Raw genomic sequence first — 17,066 nt, forward strand, 5'->3', positions numbered from 1 at the left:
AACACTTGAATCTGTTCTTAAACTATACAGGTAACTCTGAACAGAACAACTTAAAGTATATTTAAGCCAAACATGTTTGGTTGAAATAACAAATTTGTACACAACCTAATTATTATTTTTGAGTTACCCCATCTAGTTTGTTAGAAGAAGTAACCTCCAACATTGTAGTTGGATGCAATGAAAGATGATTTTCACCACCATCTATATGATTTTGTCACGGAAGCATATCTGATAGGTATTGCACCGTCAGTCTAAGACTTGTATACCCTGGTCGGGATCTGTGCATGGATGATGTTTGTCTTGGTGAACAATGAGAGCGGGTCGGTCAATAGCTTCTGTTTCCTGCATCTTTGCTCGAACAATGGGTTATTTCTCCTGGACATCAACTTACGGTACATTATTATCCTATATGCTATCTGGCTCTGTCCCTCTGTGACTGATCACATCACGATAAGTCACTGCTTGCATGGTTGTGTACGAGAGTACAACTTTTTTAGTACTTATCTGTATTCTGATCATGTCTTGGTGTTCGACACTCGTATCTTCTCATTGATCGATAAACTCATCGTCTTAAATGGATTGGTGTAAGGGAATTCGCTGAAGCTTTTGTTCCAACCAGTGATCATACCGAATTAAATCTAAGGGTAGCTAGTGGTTCACGGTAATGCGTAGTCGAGTTTTGACTGAATTTTCATGATGCCATGAAAATGTTGAGTAAAGTCTCTTAGAGTTTTCCGAAACGTCTTGATTATAAGTCTTAGGTTTTTGCAAGCTCTTTATAGTTCCTTAAAGCACGTTGGTTTACTCCGGGTGATAAACTTGGATTCCTACATGAGGAAATTGTGTAAAGTTTGCGTATAATTCAAAAACCCTGTCGTCTGGGCATATACGTACATAGTCTGTTTACTATGAGGCACACAAGATAAAATTAAAACTAGTAAATCAATAAATTGGAAAAAGCAAGAATTTGAGAAACAGTATTGGGTAATAATAGATCAATATTATTCCTATTTAACTAATGAAGGAGAGCACAGTCGACAATTATAACAGGATCGTCAGTTGTTGCTGTTTTGAACCTTTCCTGATATGTCAAGTTGCTGAGTTTTTTTTCTCTTTTTGAACCGACTCAGGAAAAATGACGAATCAAAGACATTGATCTACATCCACTTCATTCCACGGAGCCAAGTTAAATGACTTCGTCCTCCTTTTCCAGGTAGTCCCAGCTTTGGGAAACGACACACGGCATATAAGCCGCTAGTATGACGTCTTTTAAGTTTGAAAAAGGCACTGAAGCCGGAGTTTTAAATTGTAAGTATCTATTGTATTATCATCTCGGCTATGTTCAAATAAATACTGCTGGGTTTCGACCTACATAAGCAATCCTTCGGATTAAATATTATTAAACACGAAGTTGTCAAAAATAATTCAAAGAAGCTAGGACTCAGGATAAAATCTTCAAGATGTTGATAAACTTTTAAGGTTCACTTTTGCGGAGTAGGAAATTCCAGAGCGTAGTCGATTGTCAGCCAGAAATTCACGGTGTTTTTTGGGATTCGATCAGTGCATCTACAACATACAAAAACCAGTCTACTTTTGTCAGTTTTCAACTCCTTTGATCGAAAAATCTTGTAGCTGTAATATATTAGGTTTTTTGAGAAATATATCACCTTACTAAAGGCTCTTTACTCCGTCATTTTTAGAGTCAGCTCACAGGGAACTGTCATCTCATTTGTCTAAGTTAAATGCTGTTAATTAAGATTGGTCGCTTATTTATTTCCATCATAAACATGGTCATAAAAAGAACAGTGTATTCATCTGACATTTTTGGATACATTCCGCCATCTGTTTACCTATTGATCAGCATAGAGTACTCAGGTGGCATAGCTGTTTGACGAAGATAACTATTCGAATCCTTCAAGGGAACAATTATTAAAAATTCAGCTGTTATTGAGACTATTTCGGGAAAAGGCGAGGCGATTATTTACTCCTAACTCAGGAAATCAGACAAACAAGCAAAAGACTTTTAGCTACAGTCCAGCTAGCTTCTAGTTACTCACTATTCCAAACAACCAAAATAGGCGATGGGAATAGTCCTCCTAACCCTTATTTAAGCTAAAAGACTACAAATGATCAAAAGCAAGTGGTTCACTTTTAGCATTTAAAGTGACTGACATATCAGCTATCATTTTGAACTTGAACGTAATCCTAGTTTACTGGTTTCAATCGCTAATCGTCCTAGTTTATAAGAAAAGACAAAAGTCCTTTTGTGGGGGTCACAGAAGTATCAGTTTGACTAATGTAATATCTAAAATGGCTTCTTTAGTAATCGGACGCCAAACCAAGGCTATTGAAGGGGAAACTCGAGAAAACCAGAATGGTTTCAGACCAGGATGTGAATATGTAAACCAAATATTTGCCCTTCATTTTACTTCGTTAGGTTCTCATCAGCTGCTTACAACCTAAAATATTTTAAAATCAACGTTATTACAGATATTGACATACTTATACATATGAGGATGATTAATGATGAATATATGTATCATGTAGCGAAGATTCAGATAGAGTTAATAAGGTCATAGAAATTTTGTTTCGTATAAATAAAGTTTGGGAGGGAAAGTTCCAGAACATTGAACTAGTGATTAGAAGTAATAGAGTTAACAAAGATTAGATGATTATGTAATGAAGCAACTGAAAATAGATCAATGGTAATAAAGAAAGATATGAATTGAAATCAGTCAGCTATGAATCGAAGAAAAATGACAATGATGTGATTTTAAACTTCAGAAAGAGTTGGGACTGACGTGACTATCGTAACCAGTGATTGAGCACTTTAAATGACGTGGCGTAGATTCATTCACTTTTTCTTCCCTTGAAACTTGAGTTCCAAAACCTTATGTTTTTTAAAATCTTTCTCGATACTTACCACTACTACTACAGCCTAAACAGTTGCGCGTATGTAACAGGTTCTTTGTTGCATATAACTGACTGAAAACACTAATGATATAAAGAGTCTTTTGCATCCATTGAGTAATAATTTAATGATGTTTTGGATAGGTTCCTCTGCAAACGCTAATTATTGCTTCAGGATTTGTCCTTCCACAAGGAGTGAATTAGTGGATCTAGTTATCCACTCCACTTACTTTTGAGGCCTCATCAACCTTGGTGTGTTAATGTCTGGTGACATCTTGAGACGAATAAAAGGCTTATTTGTTTTCCAGTTTTCTTCACACATGTTACAAGTAAAATGCCCTCGTGTTAATCCGATTCAGGGCCTACCGCGCAGCAGTTGACCTGCACTAATTTATAGGAGTGAAATTTGGATTATAGAAGTTGAGGCTATGTTATAAATTAGTGGTATTTGAGGCAAATACAATAAGTTGATTGATAAGGCTCTAAACCTTGATGAACTGAGACCATGACAACCAAGCTGTGTAGTAAAGTGTGAAATTCCTGGTTTGGGCTTCCGTGGTACTTACAATCTACGTTTGAATGTTTTCCATCGTTTACTTCAAAACTGGTCTCAGTAACGTAGTTGGATCCATTCTTGAGCTTAGCACTGTTCAATACTTTTGTTGCACATCTCACCCTTCCCATTTAAGCTATATTTTATGCCTCACTTTCCAATGCAGTCGATATAATCATTTTGTCTTTTTTTATTTTTTGTTGATTCTCTTTCTTGTTGTGCCGATACAAAATCTTGCAACAGAAACTAATACATATCTGTACGAAGTCCTACATTATTAGTAACTGACACTGTTTTACCGTTTTCCGCTTACTATTACATCTTAATTATAATTAAAAGTTTCCTATGAAAATAGTGCAAATGTCTTAGTAATTTTTTTTTGGATCTGTATTTTACATTGTAATATACCTGTTCAGGTTGTAATATTCCAGTTGGTAGAGAATTCAAGTTCTGGCCCCTCACTACCTTTTATGAATTGTTTCTCCAAATCTCGCTTTTCATTCATCGATTATACGGTGTCACCCATAATAGTCAATTACCATAAGCTGTGTAGAATGAGTCAATTACATCACTGAATAGAAATATTTATCGATTGCATTTGTTGTAATATAGTTCCCCAGCTATACATAATAAAGGATTTAATAACTAGTACTACACATTGAGGTAACTAATTTTTGCAATTATCCTAACAACTTGTTTGCAAATTGAAATGTTTTCAGTCAAAAAAGATTCTGTCAAATCTTTTAATAATAAACCTTTGTTTGTATCTCCTACTAGCTAGAAATAATTATTTAACAACTGCTGAAATGTACAGTCTGTACATTTTTCAAATCACATTTCTCAGGTATTTAATACTGAAGTACAACAAATTGATGACTTAAAATTAACTTAGAAGTTTAAATATATTATTTAATGGTTTATAATTTTGTCGTGCAAACCAGGCATCATAGTTTAGAAGTTATAATAAGCAACGAATTGGAGTTTAGACCTACAGTATGTTTCCAAATACCCTGAAAGTTTTAACATAAGCGGGGTTTGCATTCTATTTTAGATAAGAATGCAAAGCATTCGTTGGATATGACTTCGGAGGGACCAATATGACCTTTTTTAAAAGAACATTTAAACTGATAGATGCGTTATTCGATGATTTATGAAAGATAAATTGCCGTTTTCAGCCATATTAATGTGTCTGCCAGTGTTCTTGGTCTTGTGACTATGGTTATATTGAGCACACAAAGCGTGCCGTTTCCTGAAGTGAGATTTATCTAATACAGCTTTATTATTTGACAGTGCTTGAAAGAATCATGCTTCTTAACTGATGTCAGTTCAAAAAGTCATGAAATTTTCAATTGTTAGAGATATTTGTTTAAATTGCTTCGGATAATGGAAGTCATAATTCTGTTTGGAGAATAAGACGTTGAGTATAGTCATATGAACTTTTATCGATAAGTCTTTTCTTGATATTAAGCTTATTCTATTAATCAAAAGGAAATAAAGTTCATCCAAAGTCGTTGTTAGCCGAATCTGATAAATATCCAGTCTACAGTATAGAACTATAAACTATTTGTCGAAACCTCTTCACTCCATTCATCATTATTCCACTATATTCTTTAGAAAAGCGTGGTTATTTTATTTATGGTTGTGACTTAGTATAGCTATTTTATATAGTCTCACTGTAGTTAATATTTTGTCAAATAACAAAATATCTTGCGAGTCCACGATCAAAAGAAGCGATAAATTGACTATTGCGAGAACAGGCTCTACTTTCTCATTGTAGAGATTATGTGACCGTTTCATCTAATGTGATAACTGATGTCCACAAAAACTGGACAGTATATTAGGCTTAGAGGCACATTTCTCAGAATATTTGACTGGATTTTGTAAATGATGCCAAAGGATGAATTTGAAGCTGAATGTCCCTAATCTATTGCATGTTACAGAATAGATGATATGACTAACCTGTTGCTGAGTCATGCTTATGGTTGTTTCTGAATAGGATTAAAAAAAGGTATCGACAAAGGATTTATGTACCAGAAGAGCAGGTAAGCTGGCATATATACACATCAAATTGGTCTGTCACGGGATTCTATCTTTCACTTGGTGGTATATAAGAGGATAACTACAATAGATTTAACTGATATTTACTGTAATAAACGTTCTAAATGCCCCTTCATGACAAGATCATCTATCCTGATATCATACTAAAATTGTGCTGGTATTAAAATCCCATTAAGTTTATTCATTGTACTGTTTTTACTGTAAATCAACTTCTTTATTTCGAATGTATCAATAGTTATTATTGAAAATGTAATATATTATGCATTTATCTTATTATAATTAAGGTTTTTTGAACATTTTTTAAAAATAATGGATGGCGTATGAATATATTTGCTATTGAAAATATGATTGGTTCGATGTTTATAATAGTCATTAGGTGGTTTTTCATTCAAGATGTCTCAAAGAGTAGGTAGTTTTTTCTTTATGTTTAATATTGGGATCATTGATACGGTACTGGTAAATTTTCAGTTCAAAATGCTGTACTTATTCTAACCAGGTTTTACTGATTGATTTGGTTTAATACCCCCAAATTAGTGTAATTCCATACAGTTTCTATTTGTGAATTTAATAGTTTCGTTCACTTCTATTCTGTAGTATTAGTTATAATGTATGATCACTTTGAAAAAAAGGGGTCAAATAGACTAGAAATATATTTTACTGAACTACATTCAAATATGAATGATAGACATGCCTTCTCAAGATACTCTACAAATTTTTACATTTTCTTTAAAGTGATCGTCTTTTTCTTTATGCTTTTTAACTTAGTATCTGGGATTAGTAGAATATCTGCTAGTATATCCCTCTTTTTCTGCCTTCTTTTGTGAAGTTAATGAAGGGTTTTCGATTAATAAGGCAGTAAGTTTTTTTTATTGACTAGCAATCAACTCTGGGCTTCTTATATTTTTCTTTTTTCTGCCTTTAAATCAAATAGTTTTCAGCTTCAATAGTTGTGTAATATCATTCAGGTGTCATATTAACCGTTTCTGTGTACCATCAAGACAATTTTAGTTTGCTTGCCTGTCTGAACTTTCATATCTTGTGTATGAATTACTTGTGTTATTGTTATCATTATGTATTCTGTACTTAGTACTATAATCATATGCCAGTTATTTCAATAAACGTAAGTAGTTTCGTTGAGCATAGGCTCACTGGTTCGAACGTTTGACATTCAGCCACTATGTTACCCCATCGGATTCCAAACTATTTCCTCTTGGAAAACCATATAATGTCACTAACTCACACGTAGAGTGTGCCTCGAAGCCAAGGACATGAAGCTGTACTATAATATTCTTTATTGATTTCAGTGATCAACCAATTCCATTAACTGGATCATTCGTTTTTATTGTTCTTTTTATTTCAGCTCAAGGGATATATCATCGTCCACCGGTAGTCATGTTGTTCATTCATTAAAACCAAATGTAGATAGTAATTTAACAAAAACTGTATTATTAGATGAAAATTTGGATGTTCACTTACATTCAAATGTTTTACCTGATTCGTCTCCAGATTGTACAGAGACAACGACACCATCTACCATTTTGATTAATCCATCGAGAATCAACACTTTATCGTTAAGTACATCCAGTAAGCCAGTCAACTCTGTTATGGGTAATCAACATGATACTCATGTTCCTGTTTTTAATGATTCATTTAAACCACCAATGAATGTCAATGTTGATGTAAGCAGCTTTTGAAGTATAATCTTTAAAAAAATTCTAATCAATTTGTAACATTGTTATTTAAAAAATCAAGTGAAGGCTAGTAATAACCTTATTTTTATGTTTCATAAATGTTCGCGCAAAATTCTTTTATCTTGACAAAATTAGGTTTGCGCTTTGTAATGTAGCTAATAGTCAGTCATAAAAAAAATCAGGACCTGGCGCTAATCTGAAATATCAGGTTTCAACACTATAACTTCATAGAGATGCTCTCACAACGCGATCTAATATCTTGGGTTCAGTCACTTATTAGGTCTTGGGATACAATATCAAGACTTTTCGTACTTACGTACGTACTTACGCCTGTTACCTCTCGTGGAGGAGCATAGGCCGTCCACCAGTACTCTCCGTCCAACCCTGTCCTGGGCAATCTTTTCCGATTCTTTCCAGTTGTGTTATTCATCCTTTTCATAATATGCTTCTATTTCCCGGCGTAATGTGTTCTTTGGCCTACCTCTTTCCCACTTCCCTTCCGGATTCCAGGTTAGGACTTGCCTCATGATGCAGTTTGGTGATTTCAGCAATGTATATCCTATCCATTTCCAATGTCTTTTCCTAATTTCCTCTTCAGCTGGAAGCTGGTTTGTCCTCTCCCATAAAACGCTGTTGCTGATAGTATCCGGCCAGTGAATGTTGAGTATTTTGCGCAGACAACTGTTTATAAATACTTGTACCATCTTGACGATGGTTGTAGTAGTTCTCCACGTTTCAGCTCCGTACAGTAGGACTGCCTTTACGTTCGTATTGAAGATTCTGACTTTGATATTGGTTGACAGTTGTTTTGAGTTCCATATATTCTTCAATTGTAGGAATAAGGTCGTTGCTTTGCCAATCCTCGCCTTTGCATCTGCATCAGATTCTCCTTGTTCATCAATGATGCTTTCCAGGTACGTGAACGTTTCTACATCTTCCAGAGTTTCTCCATCAAGTGTGATTGGGTTGGTGTTCTCCGTGTTGTATTTGAGAATCTTGCTTTTACCCGTGTGTATGTTGAGGTCTATTGATGCAGAGGCTGCTGCTACGTTTGTTGCCTTCGTCTGAATTTGTTTGTGTGTATGAGATGGGAGAGCTAGGTCATCTGCGAAGTCCAAATCGTCTAATTGATTCTGAGATGTCCATTGTATTCCGTGCATCCCCTCAGATGTCGAGGTCTTCATAATCCAGTCAATCACCAGAAGAAATAGGGAGAGTAGACAGCCTTGTCTGACTCCGGTTCTTACTGGAAATGCATCTGTCAGCTGTCCTCCATGCACCACTTTGCACTGTAGTCTGTCGTGTGAATTCCGGATAATGTTGACGATCTTCTCAGGAACTCCATAGTGTCGAAGAAGTTTCCATAATGTTCTCCTGTCTACACTGTCAAACGCCTTCTCATAGTCAATGAAGTTGATATATAGTGATGAGTTCCACTCAGCTGACTGTTCCACGATGATCCGTAGTGTCACAAATCGGTCTGTGCACGACCGATTCTTACGGAATCCAGCTTGTTTATTTCGAGGTTGGGCGTCTGCTGCGTCTTTCATCCGGTTCAGCAACACTCTGTTGAAAACTTTTCCTGGTACTGATAACAAAGTGATGCCTCTGTAATTCTCACATTTGCTCAGATCTCCTTTCTTCGGTATCTTGATGAGGTGTCCTTCTTTCCAGTTTGTCTGTGGCACTTGTTCCTCTTCCCAAATCTTATTGAATAGAAAGTGAAGCATGTTTTCTGTTATTTCAATGTTTGACATCACTGCTTCAACTGGTATATTGTCAGGTCCTGCTGCTTTCCCATTGTTGATTTGTCTGATGGCCATCTTGGTTTATTCGATCGTTGGTGGAGTGACATCTGTAGGAAGGCTTGTGTGTGCTGCTTCGATTTCTGGTTGATTCAATGGAGCTAGCCTATTCAGCAGTTCCTGGAAGTATTCTATCCATCTTTTCCTCTGTTCTTGAATCTCCGTGATTGTCTTTCCTTCTTTGTCCTTGACTGGTCTCTCCGGTTTACTACATCTTCCTGCTAGTTTCTTCGTTGTATCATATAACTGTTTCATATTCCCTTCTCTTGTAGTTCTATCATGTATTTATGCTTGTCGGCTTTAATGCTCTTCATTTGCTTATTTGCTTCTGCAAACTGAGCTTGTGCTTTGACTTTCTCTGCTCGTGTTCGATTGTTGCTAATTGCTATTTTCTTGTTCTTCCTTTCTTCTATCTTGTTCAGAGTTCCCATAGAGATCCATTCGTTATGATGATGCTTCTTAGGACCCAGAACCTCCTGACACGTTGAAGTTAATGCTTCTTTTATCCCTTTCCAGTTGTCCTCCAAAGTAGTTTCTTGTTCATTCGGTAGATGCTGTAGAGCATGGAACCTGTTGTTGAGAGTTATCTTGAATTCATGGAGCTTGTCAGTATCTCGAAGGAAGGCTGTATTGAACTTTTGTAGTGCTGTTTGTCCAGTTGTCCAGTGTTTCTTTAGCTTCAGTCTCATCTTGGCCACAACCAGCTAGTGGTGATCTGAAGCTATGTCAGCTCCTCTCCGGGTTCTCACATCTTCCATTGATCTTCGGAATTTTTTGTTGATACAGATGTGATCTATCTGGTTCTCTGTGGTATCATCCGGTGAGGTCCATGTAGCTTTGTGTATGCGCTTGTGTGGGAATATTGTGCCGCCTATAACCAATTTGTTGAATGCACATAGATTTGCAAGTCTCTCCCCATTTTCATTTCTCTCTCCTAATCCATGTCGTCCATTTATATCTTCATATCCTGTGTTGTCCACTCCGACTTTAGCATTTAGATCTCCCATCAGGATGGTGAGGTCCTTTCTTGAGCACTTAGCTATGATTGATTGCAGCCTTGAGTAGAACTGATCTTTATCGTCGTCGTTGCTATCATTGGTAAGTGCCCACTTCTTTGTTTTGAATGATACTTTGATGATTCTGGATCTGTGAGATTCCCATCCTACTAACTCATTTTATGCTTCTTTGGACAGCATTAGAGCAACTCCCTGAGTGTGTGGAGTATTTTCCTCTTCGTGACCGGAGTACAGAAGCAACTCTCCCGTATCTAGCCTTTTCTGTCCAGCTTGGGTCCAATCGGTTTCACTGATTCCAAGAACTGCTAATGTGTATCTCCTAATTTCTGTTGCTCTTTGACTGGTCCTTCCGGTCCCTCACATTGTCCGAACGTTCCATGTACCTATAAAAATTGTTGCTCTGGTTGTTTAAAGGGGCATTGGCCTCGTCATTTCTGAAGAATATCGGCTTTCACTATAAGGCATCATAATTCTTCTTTGATCTCGAAGGGCATAGTTAAAATGGTTTAATTTGTTTAATCTGGTTGGCGTTTTTTTAGCCAGAACTTTTTATAGCGGATGGTGTTGCCGACTCCATGCCCAACCTTCCTCCTTTACCCTGGCTTGGGACCAGCAGTAACTTAAGAAGAGTTACAAGCGGAGTTAAGACTTTTCGTACTGAAATAAATTTATTATTTCAAAATATCTGATATTTAGTGTTTCAGTATTTGATACCAGTTAGTAATGATAACTGTTGTCAAAGTAAACAGGTCTACACAGACACCAAATTGATCACAATCTTTGTATTTCTTAATAAAGTTGATTAAATAGTTATTTGTAGACTTTACTGTTAACGTACCTACCCTGCTTACTTTTGTTTTGAAAAGCTTAAAAAAATAAATGTGTTGTTCCTTGACGAGTTGACCAATTTTTATTTTTATTGTCAGTTGAACAAGGAACCTTTGTTATCAATATATAAACACAATACTAAAAATGGAAACTTGTTGACATTTCTTGTTATCACTTGTAACTTGTAGACAATCGTAGAATTCTGCTTCACCTACTTTGGGTAGTCGGATGATGTTATTGTCTTTGATTATTTATCATTCCATCTTCACCAAAAAGATGTTTCAAATGCATATAACCTAATTCTAGTAATTTGTATTCTTATTTATTTATTTATACAGAAAACGAGGAACGTTTCCGATCATATGCCTCCGTGTTTATCATCATCAAAAATGAAAATCGACTCATCACCGCCAACATCTACACTTGCAACTGATAGCAACGATCAAATTCCTAATAAAGTTACTGAACCAATTCGTTTACCCGTTTCTATACCAAATACTAGAAATCCCACATCTATTTCTCTTGCTCCTGTTCCTCATTCTTCTTCCCTGATAACACCTGCTTTATCGGAAAATCCCCAAATTAGACAACGTCATGTTACTACGACTACTACTACTACTTCTACTACCACTATCACCAATAATAACAATAATATACCAGGTGCTACTGGTTCAAAGGTGTCTAGATCAAAATCACATCGTTTATCAGTAGTTAAAAAGTAGGCCTATGAATTTATAATTTAATTCTCAAATAAATCATACGCATAAATTACATATCTATTATAATTACGACCTATACTTTCCGTTGTGTAAATTGGTTATGAGCAAATATGATTACAGTTAATGTGTAAATTTCTCTGTTGAAATGATTTACATTCAACTGTTCCCTTATGCTTTCTCAATCCACAAATAATAAAAACCAAATCTTAAGTACTTTAATTTCAATTTCGGCTCTAAACTTTTGTTTTGTTTTCTAAGAAAGGAACCTTTTTTAAACTAGTTTATACATTCTTTTTTAGTGATGTATGATATTTAGTCATTCTACTCATATTCTGTTGACAGATTGATTACCAACTAGGTGAATGATGTATACAATATAAAACTTGACATACTTAGTGAATTAAAACAAAATAACAAAAAAATAAATATTTTGTCACCTGTCTATAGCTACATAAATTGAGTTAATGCAGTTAGTAAACTCATTGCAAAATGCTTTTTCAACCGAACTTGTACTTCAAGCCAATAACTTTTGACCCAGCCATGAATATCAAGAAAGCCGAAGGTTTATTTCCGTTACAACCGATAATAAAGGTAGAAAAGCGTAGGTATTTAAAAAAATTTCCTATGTTCCTTCGAGAATAAGCCAGTTAGCATACGAGTTTCATAAGGCTTTATTCAATAGTGCGTAAAAGGTTTGAAGTTCAAAAAGGCAATTATTATTAAATTCATTCTTTGACTGATTCTAGTTGAATTTTTGGGAAGTAATCCTGATATGTTACTATTAAAAATAAATGTGATTAGCCACTGAGTATGAACTGAGAGATGCATCTTACTGACCATTTGTGGTTTCTTTCTTATTATACTCTAAACTCACTGAGTATAGACTGTTTCTAAATGGGTCGAATAAAGAATTATCTAGTCTCTGGTTCTTTACTTTTGTCCGTTAATCGTGTATCTGGTATAAAGTTATCCAGCTTGAGCAAAGCGTATCAATCAAGTGTCTAGTATCTATCGTGGCAGAACAGGGAATATTTTAATTCTAACTTTATTCTTCCCGACAATATCTTAAAACAAAAGAGAAAAAACCAACGATGTTTGGTAAAAGTGTTATAACGTATGCCCTCTTAATATATATGAACGTGCAATTAGAGAGGAGTGAATTTATTGATCGGACGCAAATGATACTTGAAATCGTACGAGCAGTCTTGAGTGCGTATCGGCCCTGCTTTCTGCCTAGCCCAGCCAGTTAAGTCCAGAACACAAATAACAGCCTCGGCAATATGAATCATTATTCACAAGCAAACTGGGTTTATATACTAACCAAACAGACCACATTATACCAAAAAATAGAAAAATAACATTTGTACAATAATTGGCCAATGTGGCTGTGGATAGGGGAAAGTAATCAATAATAATAGTTCAAAGGTCAAAATAAAGGTTATGATAAGAGGAACACGAATATGATTAGGTCAGTTATTTAACAACTATACAATAGGAAATAGGCATATTACATTTGTCCATAAATAGACCTCAGATTTACCATTCATAATTCACCACGGGATATAACAAAAAGTTTTTTCTGATTAAGTATATTTGAGATTTTAAGGCAAATAAACTGTTTAGGTGATTTTACGTCATAAAATAGGCATTTCTGTGTTTAAATTCACTTGGATTTATGCCATTGAGGACATTTGCTCATCGCATCTCACACCTTTGACTTGTTAAAAACTGATGGGTCCCACTTTATCTTCATGGAACTAAGTGTCGCGAATCGCCAAATATCTACTAAGATTTTAGTGATCACCATTATGTCAAATCTCCAGATAACTGAAGTTAAAAGTTTGAACATTACTATCACCATTGTATTCTTCTGACCAGGCTAGTTGTTATAACTTGTGGTCCTGTGCCCTATTAATGTATGACGTGATGATGCCGCCAATTAAAGAACAGTGAATTATCGACTGGACCAATGACGCATAAAACCCATACGAGCAGTCTGGAGTCTTTATCGGTCCTGCCTCCTGCTTAGCGCTGCCTGTTGAGTCCAGAACACTGATAACAGCCTATGCGATATGAATTATGTATTTCAAACATACTGGGTTTATATACAAAACAAACAGACCACATCGTACCATAAAATAGAAAATAACATTTGTACAAGACCTAGCCAAAAGTGGCTGTGAATGTAGGAGACAGTAATTGACAGACTGGGCACAACTCAAGAATGGTAAGTCGTGTAATAATGGTTCATAAGTCAAAATAAGGCTGGTAATAAGGGAAACATGAATATGCATGGTTTAGCTACTTAACAATTATACGATAAAAATATCTGTATTGTATTAGTCCAGAATTAGATTCCAACAATTACCATTCATTATTCTCATTGGGATATAACACTAGTCGTAAAGGTATTTCACATGTAACATGAATTACATAGTGTTTATATCTTTTGCAACATTCGAAAATGAAGGACAACATGAATAAAGTGAAACAGTCGACTTTATAAATTCGCTCATCCCCATTGTAACCACTACATACCCATTATTTAGAAAGTTACATTTAAGTTATTATCGTCAATATATTGATTAATAGTTTTGAGGATTTTAAGTTGTCACTTTTTGAAATGTTGGTTCTCCTTTAACCTTATGTTTCCTTAATACTTTCCATCATTCAAGGGCAATTTATATCACTAACTGACATCAGGTAGGAAACCACTGAAAACAGTAAAACATCGACCGTCTGTTTTGCCATAGATTTGGATAACCACAACAGTTCACACCTACGATTTTGTATTCAATCAAACTTGAAACCTTCCATTCTCATCAAATACATAATATTTTTCCTCAGTTGTCTCTAAATTCAAATATTCGGCTATTAAACTTCAGTTCATCTGTCATATAATAAGTAATATGTGTAAATAATATCACTAGATTAGTTTCTGTCTTATTTTCAATGTAGTTGACTGTACATATCATGACTTCAGAAGATGTCAGTTCGTGATTGTACACAATCTTCACCAAACCATCTTATTAAACTATGACTATAGTTTCTACTAACTTCTATATGTATACTCCTACTCATAACTAGTACAGTTTTTCTGTTTAGTACTGTTTAGATTGATATAACTGAAATGGATATAATTTAAAAAGTTTCATGAAAAGTTCCACAACTTAATTTATTCAAATCTATTTAACCGTGAATAATTCTTGTTCTTGTTTGTGCTGATTGTTTTATTATGGTAAGGAATAACTTTACGCCCTTGTCACATCGACTATAGTAAAAGATTGTCGTTATATTTTAAGTTTTAATTCGAATAATTGTATACATGAATATACTTACTGTTTAGACGTTTATACAAAAGTTTGTTGTAATTAGTATTTAAAATTACTGTAATTTAAATGAAATTTCAATTTAAGGCAAAGTACAATTATGTTAGGTGTACTTTAGTAAATAATAAGGTTTCAGGAAAAAAGAATTAGTTGATTTTATTAAAAAAGGAACCGATCATCTGATTTAAAAAAAACATATTCACCATAAGCCTAGTCTTAGAATCGGTACAATTTATTCCCTATTAACAACTTTCGTCACATTATTATTATTATCGTTATTATTACTATTATCATTACTATTATCGTCACACTTGTGTTTCTCCTAATTCCTTCTTGCTATTCTCATTTCTCTTCTACTATTGACATATTTCATTGTCAATAAAAATTGTTTTGCTTTAAGTTACCATAGTATTAGTTATAATCAGCTGTTTCTTTTTCCGTTTTCTTTCAACTGAAAGCTTTCAACCTTATGTCAAATATTTAAAAAATTATTTCAAAGGAAATCATTGTATAATAATAATAAAAGTTATGCTATTCTTTGTCTGGTCTTATTAGTCTACGTAATCAACTTATTAACTAAGTTTAACCACTCAATATTTGTTTTTTGTGAATAACCTTTAGCAAACGTGTAATTAGCTTATATTTTTATGACATATCAGTTGGTGAGGCTTTAAATCTTTATGGGATGAGGTGATGGCTGGTACATATATTGTATGTTCACAATCACCGCCTACCTCGATGTGTGGTACCGGCGTAAGCATAGGTTGGAAGCTGGGGACGAGAAAGTAAGATTAGTCCAGGAAGTTGTTGGATATTAGTGTGAGCCATTGTCATAGCTGTACACCACGCGGTTGGGGTCCACGCTACTATTGTGGCACTTCATCAGGGACGCTAGATGATATGGCTAAGAATCGATCGCAATAGCGTATATATACATTCACTCTCTGTTTACACCTAAATTTAAGGTTTCAGAAGCACTTCATACTTTTTATTCTCCGAGTATTTTTTTCTTGAATCACATCCTGCATACCTAATCCTTTTTACTACCACTACTTTGGTATTCATCCTGATAATTTCATCTTTCTCTCCTGATACTACGCTCTTATGTTGCTTATAGCTGATATTCTTATGAATTATGTAAACGTTCATTTATGACTTAGACTCTGTAGAAGTTGGCTCCACCTACTTTGATCTCAGTTGTCAAATATAAAGTTTCTCTAGCCTTCATACCTGATACATAACTGGAAGTTGAGTACATTAACCTAAACTCCCTGACCAATTAGCTACTTACATACAATCTAATAATATTAAAAGAGTATCAGTAGATTATAATTGGATATTCGTAATCACTATTTGAAGAGTTAGATCACATTATTCTTTGATTGTGTTCGGTATGTTGCATCCACTACATAACGTAGTTAACTATCTCTCGTTTGTAATCTTTTGGCATAAACCTATGACTTAGCTGTTCTCATTCAATGTGAATCATTTATTGGAAACCGAAATCACTTTCTGTTAGTGGTAATAATAGATACAAATAATTATCACTGATTGACTGAGTCTTAAGGTTGTTAGTCAGCAGTGTTGTTTTAGTTCATAAACTCACCAGTCTCTGTTCTAAACAAGTACGGTTTTCTTGATTGAATTTCTCGACGAAATCAATGTTGAATATTCATGAATTTATCTCGTCATTAGGCAGATGTACCCACCTTTTAATATCCTTACAGATCTTAAACGTACTACTATTCACTGTTTACCTGCTTCTTCAGTTTTTATGTTTCTTTTTTTCTTTAAATAAAATCATGAACTGATTTAATTTAGACCACCATTAAAACTGAAAGCACTGGACTGTCATTTAATCTTAGTAAGGGATTCCTCATCAATGTGCATCCACGACTTCGCGCACAGGATTCGGACCCAGGGCCTTCGTTTGTGTATACAAATGATTAGTCTCCCTACCACTGAGCTGGCATCTACCTGTGTTAAGCCGTAACCTCAATCAATCTGCGACATTGCACGACCATCTTCCATTGTCTTATGTTGTTGATATCTTCAATTTCCTTCATTCTAATTACTTATTTATTAAACCCAATCTTTTGCTCTCATGTGAATTGTGGCGTATTAGACTAATTTGTATTCTTGCTTTCTAATTCTGTT

The 17,066-nt window shown here is 34.8% G+C and overlaps 1 protein-coding gene across 1 annotated transcript in view; it reads left to right on the top strand.

Moving 5' to 3' along the window:
- Positions 1-1,259: 1,259 nt before the first annotated feature.
- Positions 1,260-17,066, top strand: part of Smp_022630 (hypothetical protein) — a gene marked incomplete at both ends in the record, with an annotated part of 44,146 nt that continues 28,339 nt past the window's right edge. Inside the window, 2 exons of the mRNA XM_018795445.1 lie at positions 1,260-1,321; positions 6,888-7,201. Coding sequence (XP_018649757.1) covers positions 1,260-1,321; positions 6,888-7,201 — 376 coding nt within the window. The remainder of the gene's footprint in view (positions 1,322-6,887; positions 7,202-17,066) is intronic.

The sequence above is a fragment of the Schistosoma mansoni genome, chromosome 2, assembly GCF_000237925.1.
Source record: "Schistosoma mansoni strain Puerto Rico chromosome 2, complete genome".
In the NCBI taxonomy this organism is placed as follows: Eukaryota; Metazoa; Platyhelminthes; class Trematoda; order Strigeidida; family Schistosomatidae; genus Schistosoma; species Schistosoma mansoni.